The sequence below is a fragment of the Meleagris gallopavo genome, chromosome 3 (assembly GCF_000146605.3).
Source record: "Meleagris gallopavo isolate NT-WF06-2002-E0010 breed Aviagen turkey brand Nicholas breeding stock chromosome 3, Turkey_5.1, whole genome shotgun sequence".
Classification (NCBI taxonomy): Eukaryota; Metazoa; Chordata; class Aves; order Galliformes; family Phasianidae; genus Meleagris; species Meleagris gallopavo.
In genome coordinates, this window is record NC_015013.2 from 70,873,870 (window position 1) to 70,895,116 (window position 21,247).

Consider the following 21,247-nt stretch of genomic DNA (forward strand, 5'->3'; position numbering starts at 1 on the left):
CAAATACAAAAAAAAAAAAAAATTCAGGCCCCAGAATGATATGTTTAGAAAGATCTAAGTAACAACGCCACCACAAATGAATGTCCTTGTATTCTCCTTTTGCTGTGTGACTCACAGTATTTCTTTATACTTACGGAAATTACACTTTTTTAAACTAAAGGGAACTTATCACATATTCATAGAAAACAGAATGTATGACCATTCAGGGCAGTGCACTGAAAGAACAAAAATATAGCTTTGAACTTTCTGTATATTCTTCAAATGAATTAACTCTCTAGGACAAAAAGGTAATGACTTTAAACTAAAGGGGGGGAGATATAGATTAGATGTCAGGGGGAAGTTTTTCTCTTGGGCAGTGAGGCCCTGGTACAGCTGCCCATAGAAGCTGTGGGTCCCCCATCCCTGGAGTCATTCATGATCAGGTTAAATGGGGCCCTGGGCAACCTGAGCTGGTGGGGGGCATCCGTGCCCATGGCAGGGACTTGGAGTTGAGTAGGCTTTAAGGTCTCTTCCAAACCAAACCATTCTATGATTCTCTGATTCTATGCTTCTTGGAAACACAGAGATATTTAGCTGCTATCTTTAGCTAATCTAAAGGATAAAGAGCTGTTACCAGTGTAAGGACTTTGAGTTATGTTCATGAAATAGTAGTGTTGGTAGTAAATTCTTATGAATGACTTGTTGCTAAGTTACACAGCACAGTGAATATTGAATGTAGAAAGAGAAGCAGTGCATGTCCAGTGCCTCTGATGCTCCTGCAAGCTACTTTGACAAGATCACAAAGATGAGCGGTGTAATGAGGGCAGGGTATTGCACTTTAGTTTCTTTGTTGCCCCAATGTGTTTAACCATATTTCTATTTGTTTTGGAAATATTCTCATTTCTAGGTCGGTCTTTAGGTTTTTGCTAAATTTGTTTTAGCCTTAGTCTACTTAGCCTACATCTTTAGATCAATATGCTGCATTGTTTGTGCAGAAGTGGTTAGTGCATACTTAGAAACAAATAAAAGTTGTCCAGGAGGGTTCTGTTACTTTTGTTCTTGTGGCGATGCTTTAGGAGTTGGTTCCCAAGTGAGTGCTGCTGTGCACACTCTTCACCCCAGCTGCCTGCACTGAAAGTGGGATGTTCCCTTCAAACATCAGCTGTTTTAAGGGCAAATGCTGTCATATTACGTTGATATCAACTTCATTCACAGCACCATGCAGTGCTTTGTGCCACGCTGGCTGAGACATGTGAACACGTTCCTGAGTTCTGCTGTGAGGACAGCAATTTGGTAATGCATTGGAACAGGCTGCCCAGGGAAGTGGGAAGTCACTGTCATTGGTTTGAGAAATGTGGATGTGGCACTGAGGGACGTGGCTCAGTGGGCACAGTGGGGTGTGTTGGCAGTTAGATCAGGTGATCTTAGTGGTCTTTTCCAACTCTAATGATCCTATGATCCTATGATTTCCAGAGTACTGGGAAGCTGCAGATGAATCCTCTCTAAATCTGCAACAGCATCAACTGCAATGCCACCCTTGTCAGACACCGAAACTTTTATTAATTTTTTCAGAATTTATAGCTTTATGTTTAATTTTTTTTTTCTTTTACTCAGAATTGTATTATCTTTACTTCAAAAATGCAAGCCAGGTTGTTTTAAATCCCTATTAGGTTAAAAACCCATTTTCTTCCAGAAAATATTAACTTGAAAAGAAATATGCTAACACAAAGTTTTTGTAGCATTTCGTGTTCTTGTTATGTGTTAAAAACAGCATGCCAACAGCAGCAGGTTTTGATAATTGTATTTTACTTTACATGAAAATAAAAGCTGGACTTGTGAGCATGTAGTTTGACTACAACAGAATTTTATGGTTAATTTCTACAGAGCACTAGTTATTCTTACCTCCCACCACTATAGTCTTTTATTAAACTAACATCAGTGAGTGTGAGATAAGCAACTTTATTGTCCTTATTTTTTGTTTCTTTATTCATTTGCTGCTTACGGAATTCAGTTTAATTAAATCACATTTGCAGACTTTCTGCTGTACCGTAAAATCACAGAATCATAGAATGACCTGGGTTGAAAAGGACCACAATGATCCTCGAGTTCCAACCCCCTGCTATGTGCAGGGTCGCCAACCACCAGACCAGGCTGCCCAGAGCCACATCCAGCCTGGCCTTGAATGCCTCCAGGGATGGGGCCTCCACAGCCTCCTTGGGCAACTTGTTCCAGTGTGTCACCACCCTCTGTGTGAAAAACTTCCTCCTAATATCTAACTTAAATCTCCCCTGTCTCAGTTTAAAACCATTCCCCCTTGTTCTACCACTATCCACCCTCGTAAACAGCCATTCCCCCTCCTGTTTATATGTTCCCTAGTCAGCCTTGGTGCTTTTAGGTTTGCTTTTCTTTGCTTTCAATATTTATCTAGTATGGAAGTTCTGCGTGCGTATTTCTATGCAGATACTTTCCAGCTAACTTGCAAAGTGAAAAGCAGTTTCTTGAGCGGTCACAAGTATTTGATATAATTTAAATGCTCTGACTGACACATGGGACAGAGTGTTACAGAAATGTTAATAACTTCTATTTACATGGAGAAACATTATTGTATATAAATAATAAAGATCTTCATATAACTTGTAAATGCGCGTGATCTTAGTTTATTTGTAAACGTTAGTTCTTTACCTCTTGTAAGGTTAATATAAACACTTATCTTTAGCACAGTTCCATGCATCTGTAGTAAGGCTGTACATTTTTGCTGTTAATTTTTACCCAATCTGGAAATTAAAACTACAACTAAGATTTTATTATAGATGTCCCAGAAATATAGTTTCTTGCCATTGGGAATTTCTGTAGCTGACTTTAGCTTCTGTATTTAGACAACAGTGACCACTGTGTATGTGTTCTACACAAATGCCTGAATGGCCATGCAGCTCCGGCAGATTATAGTTGCTATCAAGACTTGCCTTTATGGGGATTTCTGCTGAATGCTGAAAGCTGGAGCTTGGTGGTACCAAGCACATGGCTGGTTTTCAGTATTTAAGAGTAGGAACAATGTTTCTGGATATATGACTGATAGATCATTTTATGAGAAAGAGAATTTAGGTTTGAGAACAAGAGCTGTGACCTTCCAGTGTGCCCCCAGGAGATCTCCCAGGAGGGACTGGTCACACTGGTGACACCCTGGGTACTACTGTCACACCGCAGCCAGCATGGCAGTGCTAAGCAGGCTGCTGCACAGAGTGAGTCTGCTCTCACCTTCATCTGCTGCTGTTGCCATATCACTTCGGATCTGGATGCCAGCCCTGCACATTGCCACTAATTCAAATCATTTATATCATTTCTATAATTGTGTTATTATCCTCATAAGCAGAAAGGAGTATTTCTGGCTGGCTGCGTTGTGGTTCCATTCAACTCTTATTACACGCAGTCAGAGAAGACTCACAGAGAAAGACAAGCAAAGGCAAAAACAAATGAAAGGAAAGAAAATACAGTTTCTCAAGTGTTTTGATTATACTGGCATGGGAGAATTCAATGCCAACAAGTCACTGGCTCACTCCTTTGTTTTTTTTTCCAAGCACAGCAGTACTTCTTGTACACTTCTCAAGATCCTTTCCTATTTGCCATTTTGACAAGAGTTGTAGTTGTTCCATGCCCTGTTGCCCGAGCAGAGACCAGCAGGGGTCACCTTCCAGCTGCCATCAGAGCCAGAGGCTGGCACTGCACTTGCTGGATGGTTAACAGGAGGTTGGGCATCACCTTCAGCCGCATCTTCTGTGCTGATAGCTTTTGATGCCAAGTCCTGTTGCAGGATAGCAATGACCAGAACAGAGACAGAAGCCACACAGAAGGAGCAGCACTGGTGTTACTTACACAGCCCAGGAGGCAGAGCTGGGTGGTAGCCGTGCACTGTGCTCACAGGAAAGCCACAGGTGCTGCACACAGAGGTCTCCACCACGTCTTCTCACGCAGAAATGCTCACAGATCTACGAGCAGTCCCACTCAAAACACTATGGCTTTTTTTATTCTTAGATTTGAACTTGTTTCATTTCCTTGAGATAGACTGACTGCTATTTATGATCAACATTAACATGTGCGTCAATAGCGGGCTGTTATATTCTACTTCTGTAAAGTGGTTAATATTTCTGCAGCTGCTTCAAACGCACATTGCATGCACGTAATAATGTGGCTGCTGAAGTCACACAATTTTTAATCTTGCAGTTCAGATTCAAAATCTCTATGCTCTACGTGTATACGTCCTAAATACGCAGGTCTACCATCATGTTAAATTCATTTTTTAACTAAAGAAGGAAGAGTTTGCTTGTTAGTTTGCTTTTATTTAAAAAAAAACTTTGGCAAAAACTTTGCGAAGCACAGCCAAAATCACTGTGGTAAATGCACAGTGATAGAGTGTGCTCAGTTCTGAAGAAAGGTTTCCTCTAGAACAAAGCATATATCAGAGAAGACTGCTGTAAAAAAATATCTGATTGCCATAGTAGGGCTGGGTACAAGTATCCTTCCCCTCCAGGCTACCACTCCAGAAGCCAAATCTGTCATTAATAGGATGTACATCAGCAGCCTTGCAGCAGGTTCCATCTGCCAGCAATGCAGATGTCAGTCTGGTACTCCTAGCAAGTACTGCCTTCCAGAGCCAAACATTTAAAGCCAGCAAGAGTTCTTTTATGGGTATAAAGCATTCTGGCTATTTCTCTCTTCTGCTCAAGAGTTCCATCAAAGAGCAGGTAGAAACTGTTGTAGTAATGGCATTCAAATGTGGAGCTGGACCACAGCAAGCTTTGCCTGGACCTCTCCTGGCTGGCAGCTCCAGAAGTCATCAGCCTCCCTATGACAGAGCCCATGTTTCTTATCAGCCTCCAGTTCCTGGCAAGTGGGTGTGATGTTCTGGGGGGCTGGCAGGGCTGGAGGCCACCTCCCAAAAGGCAGCATTGAGTCCTGCAAAAACAGGCATTCCAACTGACATCTTTCAACCATATGTATTAGAAAAGAAAGCAGTATCTCTCCGAGAATGCAGAGGGCAAAATGAGATACGTGTTTGTGTAACCTGGCTATAATTGGATCTGAAGTCAAGGACATGATCAGAATAAAATTAGGATGTCATCCTTAGCCCTGAGGTCACTGTAGCTTTAGGGCAGCCTCTTTCCAAACAAACTCTATGCATGAAATTACTCTTCCAAAGCAAACACGAGTCAACTGGTGCATCTACATGTTTTTTTTCATGGCTTCCATCTATTTTAAATGGACTTTGGTAATCTGGACAGCAAGTTATGGAAGAGGCTGCCCAGAAAACCTGAGTGGAACATTATACTTGCTCATTTCGTTTTTCTCCACCCAGTGTGCCTCCAGCTCTGAGCTGTCCAGAGAAAAGTCTGTATTTTGTTTCAGTACAGTATCTTGTTTCAGTGCATGCCAAAGTGCAGAACAGTTCCAGGTCCACCCAACAGAGATAAGAGTATATCATACTGAAAGTATCTGATGAATCACATGAAACCATGAAGTACTTCCTATTCACGTGGAAGAATAACATAACTTTTTAGTCACATGCAAAACAACAGATCCGTCTTCTGAAAAGATGCTCCCTAGTTCTCCAGATACCATTAGTTTGAATTATATTCACTGGACCATTTGCTTAAGCAAACATTTGCAAGTGCTGGCTGCAGGCATCCCTCCTTGTGTTCATTATATGACATAATGCCAGATACTAGCAGAGTTGAAAGAGCTGCTTTCACCAACTTCTTTTCAGGTTTCCGTGTGAGATTTGTGTCTACAAAAAAGTCTTGATCCAATAATGCTTACAAAAGCAAGTTTTGCAACAGTCAGAATATAGGAGTTGTACACTGCAACCAAATACGCATTTAAGTCCCAAGTTTGGAGAACTATACAGTATGATATGCTTGGTTGTTTTCAAAGTAATGAGTTAAAGAAGTTTGTGGTGCATTTAAAAGAAGGATATTTTTCAGATTAAACTATTTTTGGTGACGAAGGATTTTGTAAAAACTAATCAGTGGGTAAAAAAATACCAGGTGACACATCATTGACCAAAAGCATTGGCTCATTTTACAATGGCAGCCAAAAATGCAAAAAACCCAATAACCCATAAGCAAACAAAAAACCCCATCAACTCGGGATCCAATTAGAAATGATACTGAAAGTAGGAAATAAAATGATGTTTTGTCACTATTCAAATCCTAGCAGCACGTATTGCTGGAGCCTTTGCCTTTAAGGTAGGGTAGTGTTAGAGAAGGAACAGAGAAAGATAACAAATATGGGTAAGCAGTTGGAGCAGCTCCTCTAGATGAGAGATTAAAAGTTTGGGACACTGCAGTTGATTTAGTAGAAGGATAAAGGGGAAGTGATCAATATTTTCAGATTCATAAAGCCACTGGAAAACATGAGTGAAAGATATTGTTGATAAAAGCCCATAGGTGATATCCCACAACAGCCATGTCCTGCTGTCACTTTTTCTTCCCCAGTCAGATAGAGCAGGGAGTGAGAAGCAGCTCTAGACCAAAGCAGTAGGGCATTTCTTCTGACTGGGTCCTTAAGCACCATGCTGATAATTCTGCAGTGGCAATCTGAAATTTATTAACAAAAAGTATCAATGTGCTTTGACAAGAATATCAAAGGAGGGATTTCTATATGGGTAGAGCACTTATCTGGGATGTGAAAGCAGCACGTTTATCGCATCACCCTTCCAATCCTCAGATTTATTTACTGCAAGCTCTATCTACACTTTCTCTCTCTGTAGCCTAAGGTATCTGGGTCATGGATGGGAGCCCAGAATTCTCCTGCCAAGTTGTATTTTCTTTTTATGACAGGTAGTTTCAATACAGCCACAATGTACAGCTCCACTCCCAGGACATATCCTAGCCACAGCACAGGTGCTGAGGGAGTTTCTCCTTAGGAACCCACGTTCCAGAGTGTTTTGAGCGTATCCTGGTGGGAATGGGGAGCTCCAAAGTAGCAGTTGTGGCAAAATGCTGCCAAGGGTGCTAAGAGAGCATCCCAGCTGGATCCCAGTGGCTTGCTTCTGAATGGAGTAAGTTGGGGAGGAGCAGATGTAGTTGTTCTTGATACAAGATTGCACCAAACAAAAACCTTAAGTCACAGAAGACTGAAAATATAACTAAAACGTGATGATTACAGCGTCATATGGAGTAGTCCAATCACATAAGCTTTGCACGTATGGCAGATACTGAAAAGGGGATTCAATCTGTAAAAAGGCTAGCATAGTTTTCTTTGATAAGAAAAACAGCAAACCGAATCTTTAAAATGCTGAACTCTCTTCACTGTCTATACTTGGAAGGCGAACAGAAAGTGACAAGTTGGCTAATGTTGATTAATTTTATCTGCTGGAGAGAACGATACAACAGGGGTGAGACCTGCAAACATACAAAGCTCCGTTGATTGAAAGCCATATTGAACATGAGGAATTACGACACAGAAATAACATCCTGGCCATGGAAAACATGTTGAGAGATCATTTATGACTTCAGCAGAAGTTGAGGCATTCAGTTATTCAGCAAAAATCAGTGTCCTCAGAGAGGAATTAGTGCAAAGCTGAAAGGAGCGGTAGATCCTTCCTCCACAGAACCAGTTGCTTAACTCCCTCATCCTGCACTGCAGACATGAGAAAATCATTTCACTGTAAAATTACTCAGGCACAATTTTCAAAACCTAGAGGAAGTGTTCTGCACTAATCATTTCCTTAGCAAATTATTAACCAGGTGATGAGGCAGGCTGGCACAGCAAAGCAAGTTACCCAGGACTGGTGTGCTCTCTTGTGGGTTCATTGTCCTTATTATCTGATAGCTAAAGTCACAAGTAATTAATACACTGAATTTCAGTGTCTCTAGGCAAGAAAGCCATTGCTTTGATATCTTAGAAGTACAGAATTGCAAAGGTTGGGAAAGACATCTAAGATCATCTAGTCCAACCATCAACTCATCCCCACTAAACCTTGTTCAAAGACCACATCTACACAGTCCTTGAACAACTCCAGGAATAGAATGGAGACATCAGAGAGGATAAATGTAGAGATATTTGCAGGTGAGATGGTCACTGATGGAGGAGCTTCTGTTTGCCTTGATGTCTGCAGGAGATTTCTAGAGTGAGAGCACTGGGAGGAAGGGCAGATGGGGAGGTTTCATGTCAGGTTGCACACATCTGCCCCCCAGCACTGGGTCCATACAGCTGCAGCTCACCAGTCCGTGGTCCCTACTGGATGTGATGGCAGGAGCAAGACTTCTCCTCAGCTGCTCTAGAACATAGTGATAAGTGTCACATAACTGTGTTTCCTGTTTTAACAGGAGAAGGCCACACTGAGAGGCCAAAAGGTCAATGTATAAATATCTCACAGTCTCACATATTGAAAAATGCTGGTGGAGTAATTTTAACGCAGGAGGCCACATATACCTTGAGTGTTACCACATACTCTGTACTGCATGAGTCCATCAAGTAGACAAGCACCAATGAAAACAGTGTATGACTACACTGAACTAGAATAGAAGGTGACTGTGGACAAAGAAGACAAGTATTATTAAATATTGCTTTGTCTATGTGGAAGATATATCTGATGAATCCCAGCAGTGTGTAGAGCACAATCAAGCCTGCAGTTCCGCACTGAGCAACGGCCTCTGGTGAGCCCAGAAAAGACAACTGGAGGAGGAGCTGCACATGTTACCTCCTGTGTAAATAAAAGCATTTGCAGGTCAGATGTGGAAAATATTCACGTGTTTAGTTCTGCAGTCTTCAGAATTGTTGGAAGGAATGAGTGCAGAGTATACCTTTGGTGATCCAAGAATTTATCTGTCTGGGGATCTCATCAGTAAAACACTATTGGTACTCAGAAAATCATAGAATCATTTAACTTGTAAAAACCTTCAAGATTATCAAGTCGAACTATCAGCCTGGCCTACTGAGTCCCATCACTAAACCATGACCCTAAGCACCACATCCACATGACTCTTAAAAACTTCCAGGGACGGGAGTCTATGGGAAGCTTGTTCTGATACTTGACCGTCATCTTTATGAAGAAATTATATCTAATGTCCAATTTAATGTGCACTAGTACAACTTGAGACATTTTCCTCACTTTGTCACTAAGAAAAAAGACTAGCACCTGCATCCTGCAACCTCCATTCAGGGAAATGTAGAGAGTGATTGGGCCTCCCTTGGCCTCTTCTTCTCCAGATTAAGCAGCCTGGGTTCCCTTTCACATTCCAGTTTTGCAGTCCTGTCACCAGCTCCACTGCTCACACTCAAGCAACTCAGTATCCTGTTTGTAGTGAGGAGACCAAAACTGAACACAGTACTCGAGGTGAGGTCACTCCAGTGCTGTGTGCAATCTCTTCTCTAGTCCTGCTGACATTATTTCTGATAGAAGCCAGGATGCCATCAGCCTTCTTGGACACCTGAGCACAATGTAGGCTCACATTCAGCCAGCTGCCAACCAGCACTCTCAAGTCTTTTTTTGTCTGAGAACTTTCCAGTTGCTTCCCCAAGCCTATACCACTGTATGGGTTTGTTGTGACCTAAGTGTAGGACTCATCAATTACCCTCTTTACCATCTCCCCTCTTCTCTGAGTGCTTTCCCTAAAAGCCTTTGTAGAGAGCAAGAAGGGTTGTCTGTGATCGTAGAGGCAATAGTGCATAGAAAATATCTGCTTCCTTCCTCTGCTGCAGCCCTCTGTAACTCACGTCATCACTGGTTCTGCTGCTGTCAGAAGCCCTTCTCCCATTTGTGCCTACACTCCAAAGCAGCCCAAGAGCGATAACTGTGGTCCATGGTCTTTGAAGCTTTTGAAGCAACCGATGTTGAAAAACTTGTATACGTGAAAGTTAAATCCACATTGTATCTGCTGATTTTATTGCAAATGGTATTCTTTTAATTGACTAAACTGCATCAACAATTCTCCAAGATCTGAATGCACATAAAAACCTGCACATACGTAGTGTCCTAACAATAACAGTTCTTTAGCATCTAGCTTCTTAGAGTGCATAAGTAAATCTTCCTTCTTGCAGTAAAACTATCATGATTAAATTAAAGCTGGACATGCCTCCTAATTCCTCTTGCTGATCAGATCTGTATTCTTAAAAAAAAGAGATTTTTGTAAGAGCTATTACACTATAATTGGTATTTTGCGTGTTCTTAGGCTTTTTTTCTCTCTCTATTTGTTTTATTTTGTTTGGACTCTGCGAGTTTTGCCATTTTGGCCTCAGTGTGCTCTCTGCTGTGACTCATGTATTCCACAGCTTCTGCCAGATCTCTGAGCCCGACACTGCAATTATTACATTAGGACCTGTCAGTGCGGCCCTGACTTAATAAATAGGGCAGAGATTAGAATCACTGATTGATCTGTTCCATGGTTTTGGACACTCGCATCTGAGATGAACAGCGGGCCTGTGGATATTTAGGGTTGAAAATGTCAGCATTGCAGATTAGACTAGTATTTATTAGATATTTTACGTACCCCATCTGCTACGTATAGTGAGCATTTTGATAATCTGGTGGATTTGATAATTGCTGGGGCCATGCACCAAGGGGCTTTTCATGTGAAACTCAGGGTCCTTCAGGAGTGCAACAAAGGCACTGCAGTCCTGGGTGGGCACTCTGTCCCATAGGACAAGACTAGGCCTGATCCAAACGAAGAAAATCCCCGAAGTGTGTGGATGCTCAGCATCAGCCTTCCCACGCCACATCCAGAGGTAACAAACAGTAACGCACTCCAACACCTCAGTGAACTGAAGCAACAACCCCCCGAGCTAATGCTGCTGCTAGCGGTTCTTCACCCCATATGGTTCTTCACTCCAGGCTCAGAATCTCTTCCTGATAATGCAGAACTGAGCAAGAGGGTAAGTGTCAGGTGGACTGGGATGTACAACATGGAGCATCTAAGTGCTTCAGTCCCATACAACTGAGCACATAAGTGCTTCAATCCTGAGGCAGCACCATGCTAAGAAAGTGGACCAGCCCCAGTCCAGCAGCTACCCCAGGAGACAGACCTATAGTGCTGACTGCTCCTCTTGGCTATGGGAATGATGCAGAGATATGGCATGCTGTGTATGACTGTTCTGTGGCTGCTGTTGGTGGCTGCTCCACCACAGGAACAAGCATACTGCATTGCCACAACTGCTCTGCTTTTAAAATGCATTTCTAGGATTTCTGATCCAGAGAAAAGCTTGAAAACACAAAGATTATTTTAAAGGCCAACAAATAAAAAAACTTGATTTAAGAAAATTTTCTTTCAAAATGAAATTTCATTATTCTGAGTCAGAGGAAGGGTATGAAAACTTACTACGTAATTCCAAGTTATTATGATGCCTTCTTTGCATTAACCATGCTGTGAACACAGATGGCTATATGAACAACATGGACATTTAAATTTTCTTCAGAACCTGCTTGGGTTAGAACTGTAGGATCCATAGCCTGACAGGTACAGCAGCAAGCTAAGGAATTGTCCTCCTTGCATTCAGCTTCTCTCTCAGCTCTTGAAAATAAACATCTGTTAAATTTGTGCCCATGAGCAGGGGCAACATTCTGATAATTTAAAAGTTAAGAAATTTTATACTGGAGTAAGCTGTATTCTCTAGTCTGCTCTGAATCAACTTTAAATTACATGATGACAACACAGAAGTGCTCATTCAATACCCAAGAATGGGGATCTTGTCTATTCAAAATATAATTTTCTCTTCATATCAACATGTTCTAAATTCAAAATTCCTTTCCAGGGAGATCTGAATGCTGCATGAGCACAGAGCCATCCTGCAGTGTGATATTTTACACCATAACAAGCTCCTTCCTTACCAGAGCATTTGGTAGATAAAAGCTGCACAGACTGAAATGTGGAAGGCAGCCTTCATACTACTGTGTCTCCTTTTCTTGCGTTCATCCACAATGAAAATGAGCTGCCAGGCTGCAGAGCTGGCTTTTCTTAGCTATCTGTTGGTAAAACAGAATGACTCTACATCTACCTGAAACTCTGAGGTGTGCCCATATAAACTGACATAGTCAGGAGGGAAATCTGTGCTAACATCATTATGTCCAACATAAACTGAGGATTAGGGCATCTAACTCAGACATAGCATTTTGCTTCATTTAGACCCAAAAAGTGAGCTAATGGTTCTGAAGTGCTCTCAGACTTAGGGACACATACGTTTTTTTAAGAATGGCTTGTTTTTATCTTTGGTACCTCAACCTGTTTGCACATGAGGGAGCACAAGTGACTGCGGGTGATCCTTACTTTGTGGCTCTGGGTCGCTAAGTAGCCTCTGTGTTCAGAGACACAAGGAGTCCTCCCTGTCCTTGTCAGGCAGAAATCTTCCCAAGCATTCAAAATATTTTTCTCAACTTGAAAGAATTATCAGGGATTTCCCACTGAGTCTCAAAGGCAGTCATACATTTTATTTGTTTTATTACAAGGCATGTAAGTAAAAACTTGCATATCTGAAAAAAGATATTAGATAGAAAATAGTAATAAAATTAACATTATTCTTTAAGAAACTTGGTAATAAATACATTTCCCCTCAACATTAAAATGCTTGTTACTTTGCACAACAATAAATACAGCATAGCTCTAGCATAGAGAAAGGCCAAGACTGGATACAAGAAGTCTGTGTGGTTTCTTAAAAAAGCTCAGGTGATTTATAAAGGTTTGGCATCCTGCACTTGATGTACTTTGATAATGCTTGTGCTTTAGTTTCATTTTGACTATGAGTTTTAAACAGGCCCCTAATATAGAAATATGAGAGGAAAATTTATTTGACTATAGGATTTTTCCTTTAAATATTTTCATAGTAAGAGATGTGTAAACTCATTGAAACCAATCCTTGAAATAATAAAAAGAAGTGTTTGGATGGCTATTCTACAACAATGCATATTTTCAGCTGTGGGTGCTCAAGCCTGACCAGCCAATTGGCGAGGGATCAATGCCTAGTCAGTTCCTCAATTCTTTACACAATTTTCAAAAAAGAAAAAAATAAAAATAAAAAGAGTAATTACAGTGAGAAAGAGTAAAGAGCGTAGTATTCACTTCCCAAGTCATGACAGTTTGAGGTTCGTAAGCTACTATCCAAAGGTGAGTGGAGAAGAAATAGGTATATGCCGGAACGCTTTCCCAGCACAATTTTGGATCATTCTGGTGTATACTTTTCTTATAAAACTACCAAAGAAAATGAAAGAGAGATATTTCCATGCACTGTGCTGTTCTTATGTCAGCACGTATCGTCACAATCACAACTGTGAATCTAAGTCATTTTCATACCCCAATCTAATATAGATTATTTCCCACAACATAGTTCGATAATGTCCACAAAATGCCGCAAGCTCTGGCAGAGTCCAAAGTTCTTAAAGTACTGATAGGTCATGACAAGACTTGGACTTGAGTTTGAAGGCCATGTTCTTGTTGTTCTTGGCAACTATTTTGCCCCAGAACCGCCTGGCTTTCTTCGGGATGCTCTCCCTTCGTTTCTGGTAAGCCAGCCGCTTCTCATTCTTTTCCTTGCTGTCCCTCCTGAGCCGCACCTGCCTCACGATGCCTTCAAAGAGCTCTTTCACGTTGTGCTGCACGGCTGCCGAGGTCTCGATAAACTTGCAGTCAAACACAACAGCGCACGCTCGGCCCTCTGCAAAATCACAACGGGGATCTGTCATCAGATGTCATGAACCAGAGTGGGAAGCAATATGGCTGTGGGCTGTCACAAGGGGGGAGCCAGTGGCACCAGGGGAATTCCTCAAGCCTAATATAGCCATGGATAAGTCTTTAATCATCTAATGCTGCCTGGTTGGGCATGATTCATCTGCTCTGTGTCACAATCCCCTGGCAGCGAAGGGGGGCAATCTCCTGAAGAGGGCTGGTTCTCACCATTGGCTGTGAAGGGAGGGAGCTGGCTGACATGCACTGACAGGGGATGGAGAGGTCAGCCATGACTCAAAATCACCTGATCATCATACGAGCAGACTTCCACAAGTCACGTTAAAGGGTGACAGCAGTGCCCCTCATGAGCCCAGCACAGCTCTCACTACCAGAGGAGGCAGGGCCCCAAGCACCCTCCATAGACCACGTGTATAATCCAGGGTCTTCAAACAGTACCAGACTTGGTATGAACAGACACAAGTACCAAATCCTTAAAGGCAGAACTATGTCAATAACTTCAGAGGTATATCTGAAATCACAGCTCTTATCTCAAACTTAAGTATAAACTAGCCCTGGCAGATGTCTTTAAAATGCAAGCCAATTCATGCTGGCTTCTAACTTGCTGGGAACTCGTTGCCAGGATGGCTAAATCTTTCAGGGGACTTTTCAAGTTGGCCAGAGAGACATGAGAAGGAACATGATCACCTCTGGCTTCCTGATGAGCTACCTCTGTTCAAATCCTTCACTTAGAGAAACCTGGACAGCAAACAGAGGAACTGTGCCTGTACCAGTGAAACAAAAGTCTAGATCAATTGGGAAATAGGCAGGATAGCTGCAGAGAAAAGAAAATGCTGTGCCAAGAAACCCAGTGTTTCCTGTGTACTCTGGCCAAGGGGAGATTATCTAATGAGGTGCCGTGTGTTATGTCACCTAAACCTCGAGGAAGTCTGCATAAGAAGAGATTCTACTGTCTGAAGAGCTTGAGGGTCAGCAGTAGCTTTCCCAGATATCTTTCTATTCCTATTTATGGGCTTAGGACTCCTCAGGCTTTGGGAGCATGGCACAAGCTCTTTAGTCATTTGCATGTAGCAGAGGGATGGCTGCTTTAGCATCTCAGAGCAAGGCACCAAGCAGATCTCTCCTGAAAGGCTGTGCAGCACCTGCCCAGGCCAGTGAAATGAAGGATGAGAATTTAAATTCATCAGGAAGTAAAACCTCAGATAAGAGGAGGACCTGGCTAAACAAGGAGATAATCTTTGGCAGCAGAAATTGGAAACCTAAGCTGTTCCCAGCTTTCAGCTCAATCTGCAGTGGTCTTACATGAGAAGCTGGAAAGGAAGAAATTCAAGCTGTTTTTATGAAGCAATTTAAATTTGGGAAAGAGATTATCTGACATGTAGCTAGTGGAGACTTAAAGACTTGGCAGACCTTTCCCGGTGTTCCGTCCTCTCTTTCAGCCCTCTGTTTTATTGCTCTTTTGTTGCCTGGTCCTGATCACAGTGTATTCCAACCATTGTAATGTTCAACAGCTATTGTATGGCTCTTAGGCTTACAAAGTTTTTATCCTCATCATTTCCCTTACCTGCTACTGAAACTTCGCGGCACCTGACAAGGTCACTTTTGTTGCCAACCAAAATAATGGGAATATCTTCTCTCTGCCGAGCCCTGCGGAGCTGTATTCTGAGTTCAGAAGCTTTCTCAAAGCTTGCTCGGTCTGTGATGGAGTAGACAATCAAGTAGGCATCTCCCACTTTCATGCAGTGGTCTCGAATCCATTCTCCTTCACGCTGTTCAAAGCAAACAGTCAGACATCATTATGCCCTGTACAGATTTTGCTTAGAAAATATAACATTGCAGAATCTAAACACATTCCTGCTGTAACTGCACTGGATATGGTTTGAATCACAGTTGTACTAAAAGCAATTCCAAAGCGGTGACCACATGAATACTTCAGCATAAAGGAGGGTGAAATTTGCCCCTGATAATTCATTATACTGGATTAAGATCGGAATGAACATTGTTTAGAAAATGGCTTGAATATTTTGTTTATCATTAAAAAAATAAAGAAGGTTTGCTCTTCTCAGCCTCACACTACAGTTGTTATGCATGCTTGGTTTGCTATGGGGAGGATACTGATACTGTGTTTATCCTGAAGCTGAAGTATAGAAAAACATATTTTCTTTCCCAAAAGATAACTACTTTTTATACTAGCCCTCATTCATATGTACTTTTCTTTTGGCATTTGACTAGTATATATAAATGAATGTCGTACCTTGTTATCCCACATGTCGAGCAGTACAATGGTTGCACTCTCCCCATCCACCATCAGGGTTCTTTCATATGTGTCTTCTGTAAGAAAAAAATAGAAACATTGGTAACATATTTTGTGACATCATGTACATTATAAAAAAAAACAAATAGCTTACTAAGTATAATTTTTTCGTAGTTCATGTTAGTGAGCCAAGTTTTGTGCTGGCTCATGTTCAGTTCTTTCCACATTTCCATCAGCACTAAACCTGCCTTCTGTTCATTACTGGTTGTCTTACTTTCCATGATATATGAAGGAGACAGAAAGATCAGAAAAGGAGATGTTCATTATTTTGGTTAATATTTTCTTTATCTTATGTGAGAGAGAAAATAGAACCAGTGGAAGAAATAACCAAAAGCTGAACATTTGCCCCACGGGAGCAGCAGAGTCCAGTGAGGCTGAGTAATGGAAAATATTTGCTTTCACTTTAACAGGGACAGTTTACGGGTGAACAGACACTGCTGCTGAGAGCAATACAGCTAACAGCCCACCAAGCAAAGAGGGCAGGGTTTTGTGAGGCAGGAGCTGTTGAGTTTTAGAGACTGAAATGACTGCTGCATCCCATTTCTTACCCATTTCACAGTTTCCCACATTACCTTTGATGTTAAAAAGCAGAGCAATCAACAAACCACAGCAGTATTTATTTTGTACCGAAACCAGAACAACCCAAATCTAGATTATAAATGCTGCATTACTAAGTTCTGCCTAGATCTGGTGATCTGTTCCTACTCAATCACAGTGAATCCTTGCTGTGAAATTCTCAGCCTAGTTTCCGCTTCAAATACTAATCCTTCTTCCCCCTAGATCCAAGGACATTTGGATGAGCAGTATGAGGCTTGAATCCCTCTCTAGTCTTGTGTTGCCAACCAGTGAAAGATGCTGGGCTTAGGGTTTCTCAGTGTACTGCATCTTTCCGTGCACTGTGTGAGGAGTCTGTTCCAGCCATGCTTGTAGATAGGACCATGCCTTAACTCCTGCCTCATACAGTTTCTTCTGAACATTAGCAGAGTGAACTTTCCCCCAAATTGTAATCACAGGCTTTCCTCAAAGCCAAGAATCTACAACCATGAAAAAGACTTAGCCAAAAAATATTCTATATTTAAAATAAAATAAAACTTTGTAAACAACAACATAGGCTTGACACAGCTTAAAATGGAAGGATCAAAGCACAAAGCTAATCAAGAGGAGCATCTGCATTCACAGGTTAGATGAATCTCATAGCTGGTTGCAAAACTAATCCCTCAGAGCAGCTGTATTCCCTCTGTGAATTTGCTGCCCTGGAACCATCATCTCTTATTTCTAGTTTGTAAGCTCAAGTTTGGAGAATAGTTTCTTTGATCAAGCATTGGCATGGGAACAAGATCCATCTGCACCAGAGGACAACATTTAGAGGACTACTTCTTTGTTCTCTGTGACACAGGGTAAGGCTGCAAGTACATAACCACACTACTCGAAAGTGTTCTGCCCCTGATCAGAGAATCATAGAATCATATGGAAGGGACTTTTAAGGGCCATCTCCCTTGCCATTAACAGGAACACCTACAGCTAGATCAGGTTGGTCAAAGCCCCATCCAGTCTGACCTTGGGTGTCTCCACGGACAGGGCATCCACCATTTCTTAGGCAACTTGTTCCAGTGCCTCAGATGGTCATACTCAGAAATTATTTGCACTTTGGATGGGACTTCAATAGGATATAAAACAGACTGCAAGTGAGCAATTAGTTCATCTCATGCTTATTTTGAAGTTGATATTAAAAAAGGAGAAATACAACAGCAGGTTTTCTGATACTTCAATGAACCTGGCCTTGAAAACTTGTCGTGGCTATACTCCAAGCAATATTGCTGGGAGTGCAAATGAAGGAAAAATCCATATTGCTTCCCATGAAGGAGACGGAAACCATCTGACAAGGATGTGCAAAGCAAATCCTGGCATAAGAACAAGAAAAGCTGTCCTGTCCATGCTCCACCGTAGGCTGGAAAAAAAGCTCAGTAATGCTCCATGCTAGCATGGGCACCAACACAACGGGAACACATAGAGGAGAGAAATGCCCTGTGTGTTGAATAGCAGTAACAGTCAGCAACTTGCATGTGTTCCCAAGATGACAGCACTTGTGTCCTTAGGACCACAGCAGGTTTCCATCACTGCATGACCCACATCACCTCGTTCACACAGTATGCATCATGGCTGGGTGCCACAGCCTCACCTTCTGCATTGACTAGTCTTTGAGACTAAGGAAGGTTTCAAAATCCTCACTAAGACAGAGGAACATGAAATGAAGAGTAGACATATTTTGCTCAGACTCCCTACAGCCTATTCTGACACAATATATTTATACGTGAGGCTGAGATGACATATAATGGCAAATGTTTTGGAGAATTGGATAGGGCTTTTTTATTTTTCATTACATTCATTATTCATTATTTCTGAGCGTTACATGCTTGTGGACCACAAGGAAAGGTCCTAGTTTTTCTCTGCCCTGAAGAAAGCTGGCGATGGTCCTGTAGTGACACGAGAGTTGGACCAGAGTGAATACTGAATGGCAATTTCCAACAGATTCTTTGAAATAAAAGAGCATGAGAATCTGTATTGTTCCCTTTCAGAGGCTTTGGGTTGTTGTTAGAGAGTATCATCCTCTTTGTAGCTTGTTTTGCTCATTCTTGTTTTCTTAAGAGAGATGCATGTGTTGGAATTGGTTTTGACAATCAGATCCAGATGTTTGCTGCGTCAATTTTAGATTAAATGACCTTTCTGATTTTCCATGCCAATTTCTGCTGCCATGGCTGATGGCAAGAAAACACAGTCCCCAGAGCATAGTGACCTACCTCCCAGCACCTCGCAGTCGCTGTCAATGCTGTCGTGTACCCCTGCAAATATGTTGGCCAGAGATGACTTGCCCACACCTTGCTCCCCAATCAGCACCACTCTGTAGCAGTTGCTGCAAGACTCAGAGGAGATTACAGAGTCAGATGACTCCGAGGACCAGCTCCTTCTGTAGTATTCATCGGGGCTGATGGTGTATCGCTTCTGCGCATTGTACTCGTTGGAGTCCTTCTGGACCAACAGGTTCTTCCCATCAGCGGGGATGCTCCATCGCTGCTGCTGCTGCTGCAGGCTGCTGTGGTGGCTGCGACGCATGGTAACGTTGTTGAGGGTCATTTTTTTATCCCTGCTGAGAAATATGGAAGCCACACACTTTACCCACAAAATACTTACAAATACACCTTATTAAGTCAAAGCAGCAGGTCCTCTCTTCTACAGGGATCCAATATACAACAACAACAACAAAAGGAGACTTCACACTCCTTTGTAGTTGCTAGTACGCAAAGAAATATTTCTAGCTAGTGAGTCAGAGGCTTTTTCTTAGGGATGATACCACCCCCATACACTAATCCTATCCGTCTTTAGCCTGTACACGCTTCCTGCAGTGCTAAGTGCATGGGCAGAGAAGCACTCAGCAAAGCTCACACAAGGCTGCATCCCCATCAAGAGATGGGCAGCACCTGCAGGCACTGCTCCCTGCCCTCCTGCCTCCTGGGGCAAGCAGAGGGACCCATTGAACTCACAACCTTACACAGCTCTCACAGGACAGGAAAGCCATGCAAGCAAGCATATGTCTTTAGGTCTCATCTAAGTCAGAACAAGCTTCAAACAGTGGCTCTCTGGCTGCTAAAGGGGATACAACCAAATCCAATGACTTTTCAGAGGAGGTATAGGTTCAAGCCATTACAGAAGGTGGCACTGGCAGAAAAAGTTCATTTACAGATTTACAGATGCTAAATCAGCAATTTCATTTATTGTACAATTGGCTAACAGGTTAGCTCTTCCAACTTTAGCATGGCCCCTAATTACAGTTAAATTAGCAAACTTAATTTTGCCTGGGTTGGAAGCAGAGCACAGTGATGTCATTCTCTTGGGCCACCAGCGACCATTTTTAGGAATGTTGTTTTGATGCTTCCCAGTTCTCAGAGTGATGGTTATTTGGACATTTTGCTTTTTGGAGTATATCTGAATTTTATCATCTCTCTTCTCTATGTCAGTAGGCAGGAAAGCTGCCCATGAAATGAACTTTCAAACTTGAATAATAAGCGGTGAATGAAAATAAGCACAGCAACACATAAAAACATATACAGACCACTACTGCTTTTCACACAAAGCTATCTGGAAACTTCTTAGAATGAACATAGGTCAGGGTGGAGAATAAGCAAACCAAAGCCACTTTCTATCTGAACTTATTACAGCACTTGCAGTATTTTCTCTGTGACACACAGTGCTTAGTGGCAAAACTAGATTACTTGTGCAGTCCCAGATGCAATAACTTTGCCAACAAGAAATACAACTGACAAGAAACAAGGCAGCAAGCAAAGCCTGCTTCACAAAGTCAAATATTAACTGCAGTTTTATTTATGATGCATTACTTTCTTTCAGTTTCCCCACTGAAAAGACCAGATGAGAAAAGGCAATTCCAAATCAGTTAGACATCAGAGCCCAAATAAATGATGACTGTCAATAAACAATCCCTGAACAGTCCCAGTCATGAGCGTATCATGATTTCTTCCCCAGCAAGCTATCATCCTTCATTAAACAAACCCTAACAAGACAAACACTTCTATGTCACCACTGCACATCGCAGTCCAAGCCCAGGTTTGATGGCACGCACTGCACTTAGCTGTGTGGGTCTACAAAGCCACAACAAACCCCAAGGACACACAACCCAAGGCACTGTTGCCAGAGCTGCCTTACTTGTGTACGTCCGTCCGCGCCGTCAGCTCCGGGTTTGTGCTGCCCTCTGCTCCGTGGGCTGTGCTACACTGAGCTGCTCTGCTGGAGTAAATCCCCTCCCGCTTAGGGCTGCCTCTTTAATTCCTTCTCAGCGAACCTGGTTTATATTAAGCCCATCTGATCGGAGACAGGGCTTTTCCGTGACGTGGTTGGCCTTTCCATCCAACAGCCAACCCCCAGCTGGGAGGGAGCAGACATGCAGAAAAGCAAAAACTTACAAACAGCCTCAAAAGACTTACTTGAAATCATATGATTGTCTTTGTGTTGCCAGTAAAATAAACACATTTGGGTCTTACATGAGGAAAACAGACAAGTGGAAAAAATTTGAAAAAAACAAGCCCTTCCATCTCACTCAATTTTGCATTCAAATGCTCGTAGGATTAATGATGTTTTTAAAACTACATGTTTCCTTAATGCATTGAATGCAGTAAATGTGTAATGTTCTCTGTCTGCAAAATGTGTTTAACTCCCCACTGAACAAGATGTTTTTCTGGAACAAAATATCTGAATGTTATTTTAGAATTATCTCACA

General features: G+C 42.1%; 1 protein-coding gene across 2 annotated transcripts; it reads right to left on the reverse strand.

Annotated features, from left to right (window-relative positions):
• Positions 1-12,382: 12,382 nt before the first annotated feature.
• Positions 12,383-20,802, reverse strand: GEM (GTP binding protein overexpressed in skeletal muscle). Of its 2 annotated transcripts, none has more exons than XM_003205180.4 (5): positions 20,677-20,802; positions 18,759-19,102; positions 15,901-15,977; positions 15,211-15,415; positions 12,383-13,617 (listed from the first exon to the last, which is right to left on the reverse strand). In XM_003205180.4, exons 2-5 carry the CDS (start codon positions 19,090-19,092, stop codon positions 13,340-13,342), a joined length of 894 nt encoding a protein of 297 aa, XP_003205228.1. In that variant the 5' UTR covers positions 19,093-19,102; positions 20,677-20,802; the 3' UTR covers positions 12,383-13,339. The 2 variants fall into 2 exon arrangements, with proteins under 2 accessions (XP_003205228.1, XP_010707434.1); XM_010709132.3 differs by having other exon boundaries at positions 18,759-19,105; positions 20,677-20,799.
• Positions 20,803-21,247: the final 445 nt, after the last annotated feature.

Bases quoted from the DNA above. Each gene is read 5' to 3' on its own strand.
- GEM (XM_003205180.4), bottom strand. From the start codon at position 19,092: ATGACCCTCAACAACGTTACCATGCGTCGCAGCCACCACAGCAGCCTG. The intron at 15,978-18,758 runs GTAGGTCACTAT...TTTTTCTTACAG, and splicing joins CGACTGCGAGGTGCTGGGAG to AAGACACATATGAAAGAACC. The intron at 13,618-15,210 runs GTAAGGGAAATG...GTGATTTTGCAG, and splicing joins CCGCGAAGTTTCAGTAGCAG to AGGGCCGAGCGTGCGCTGTT.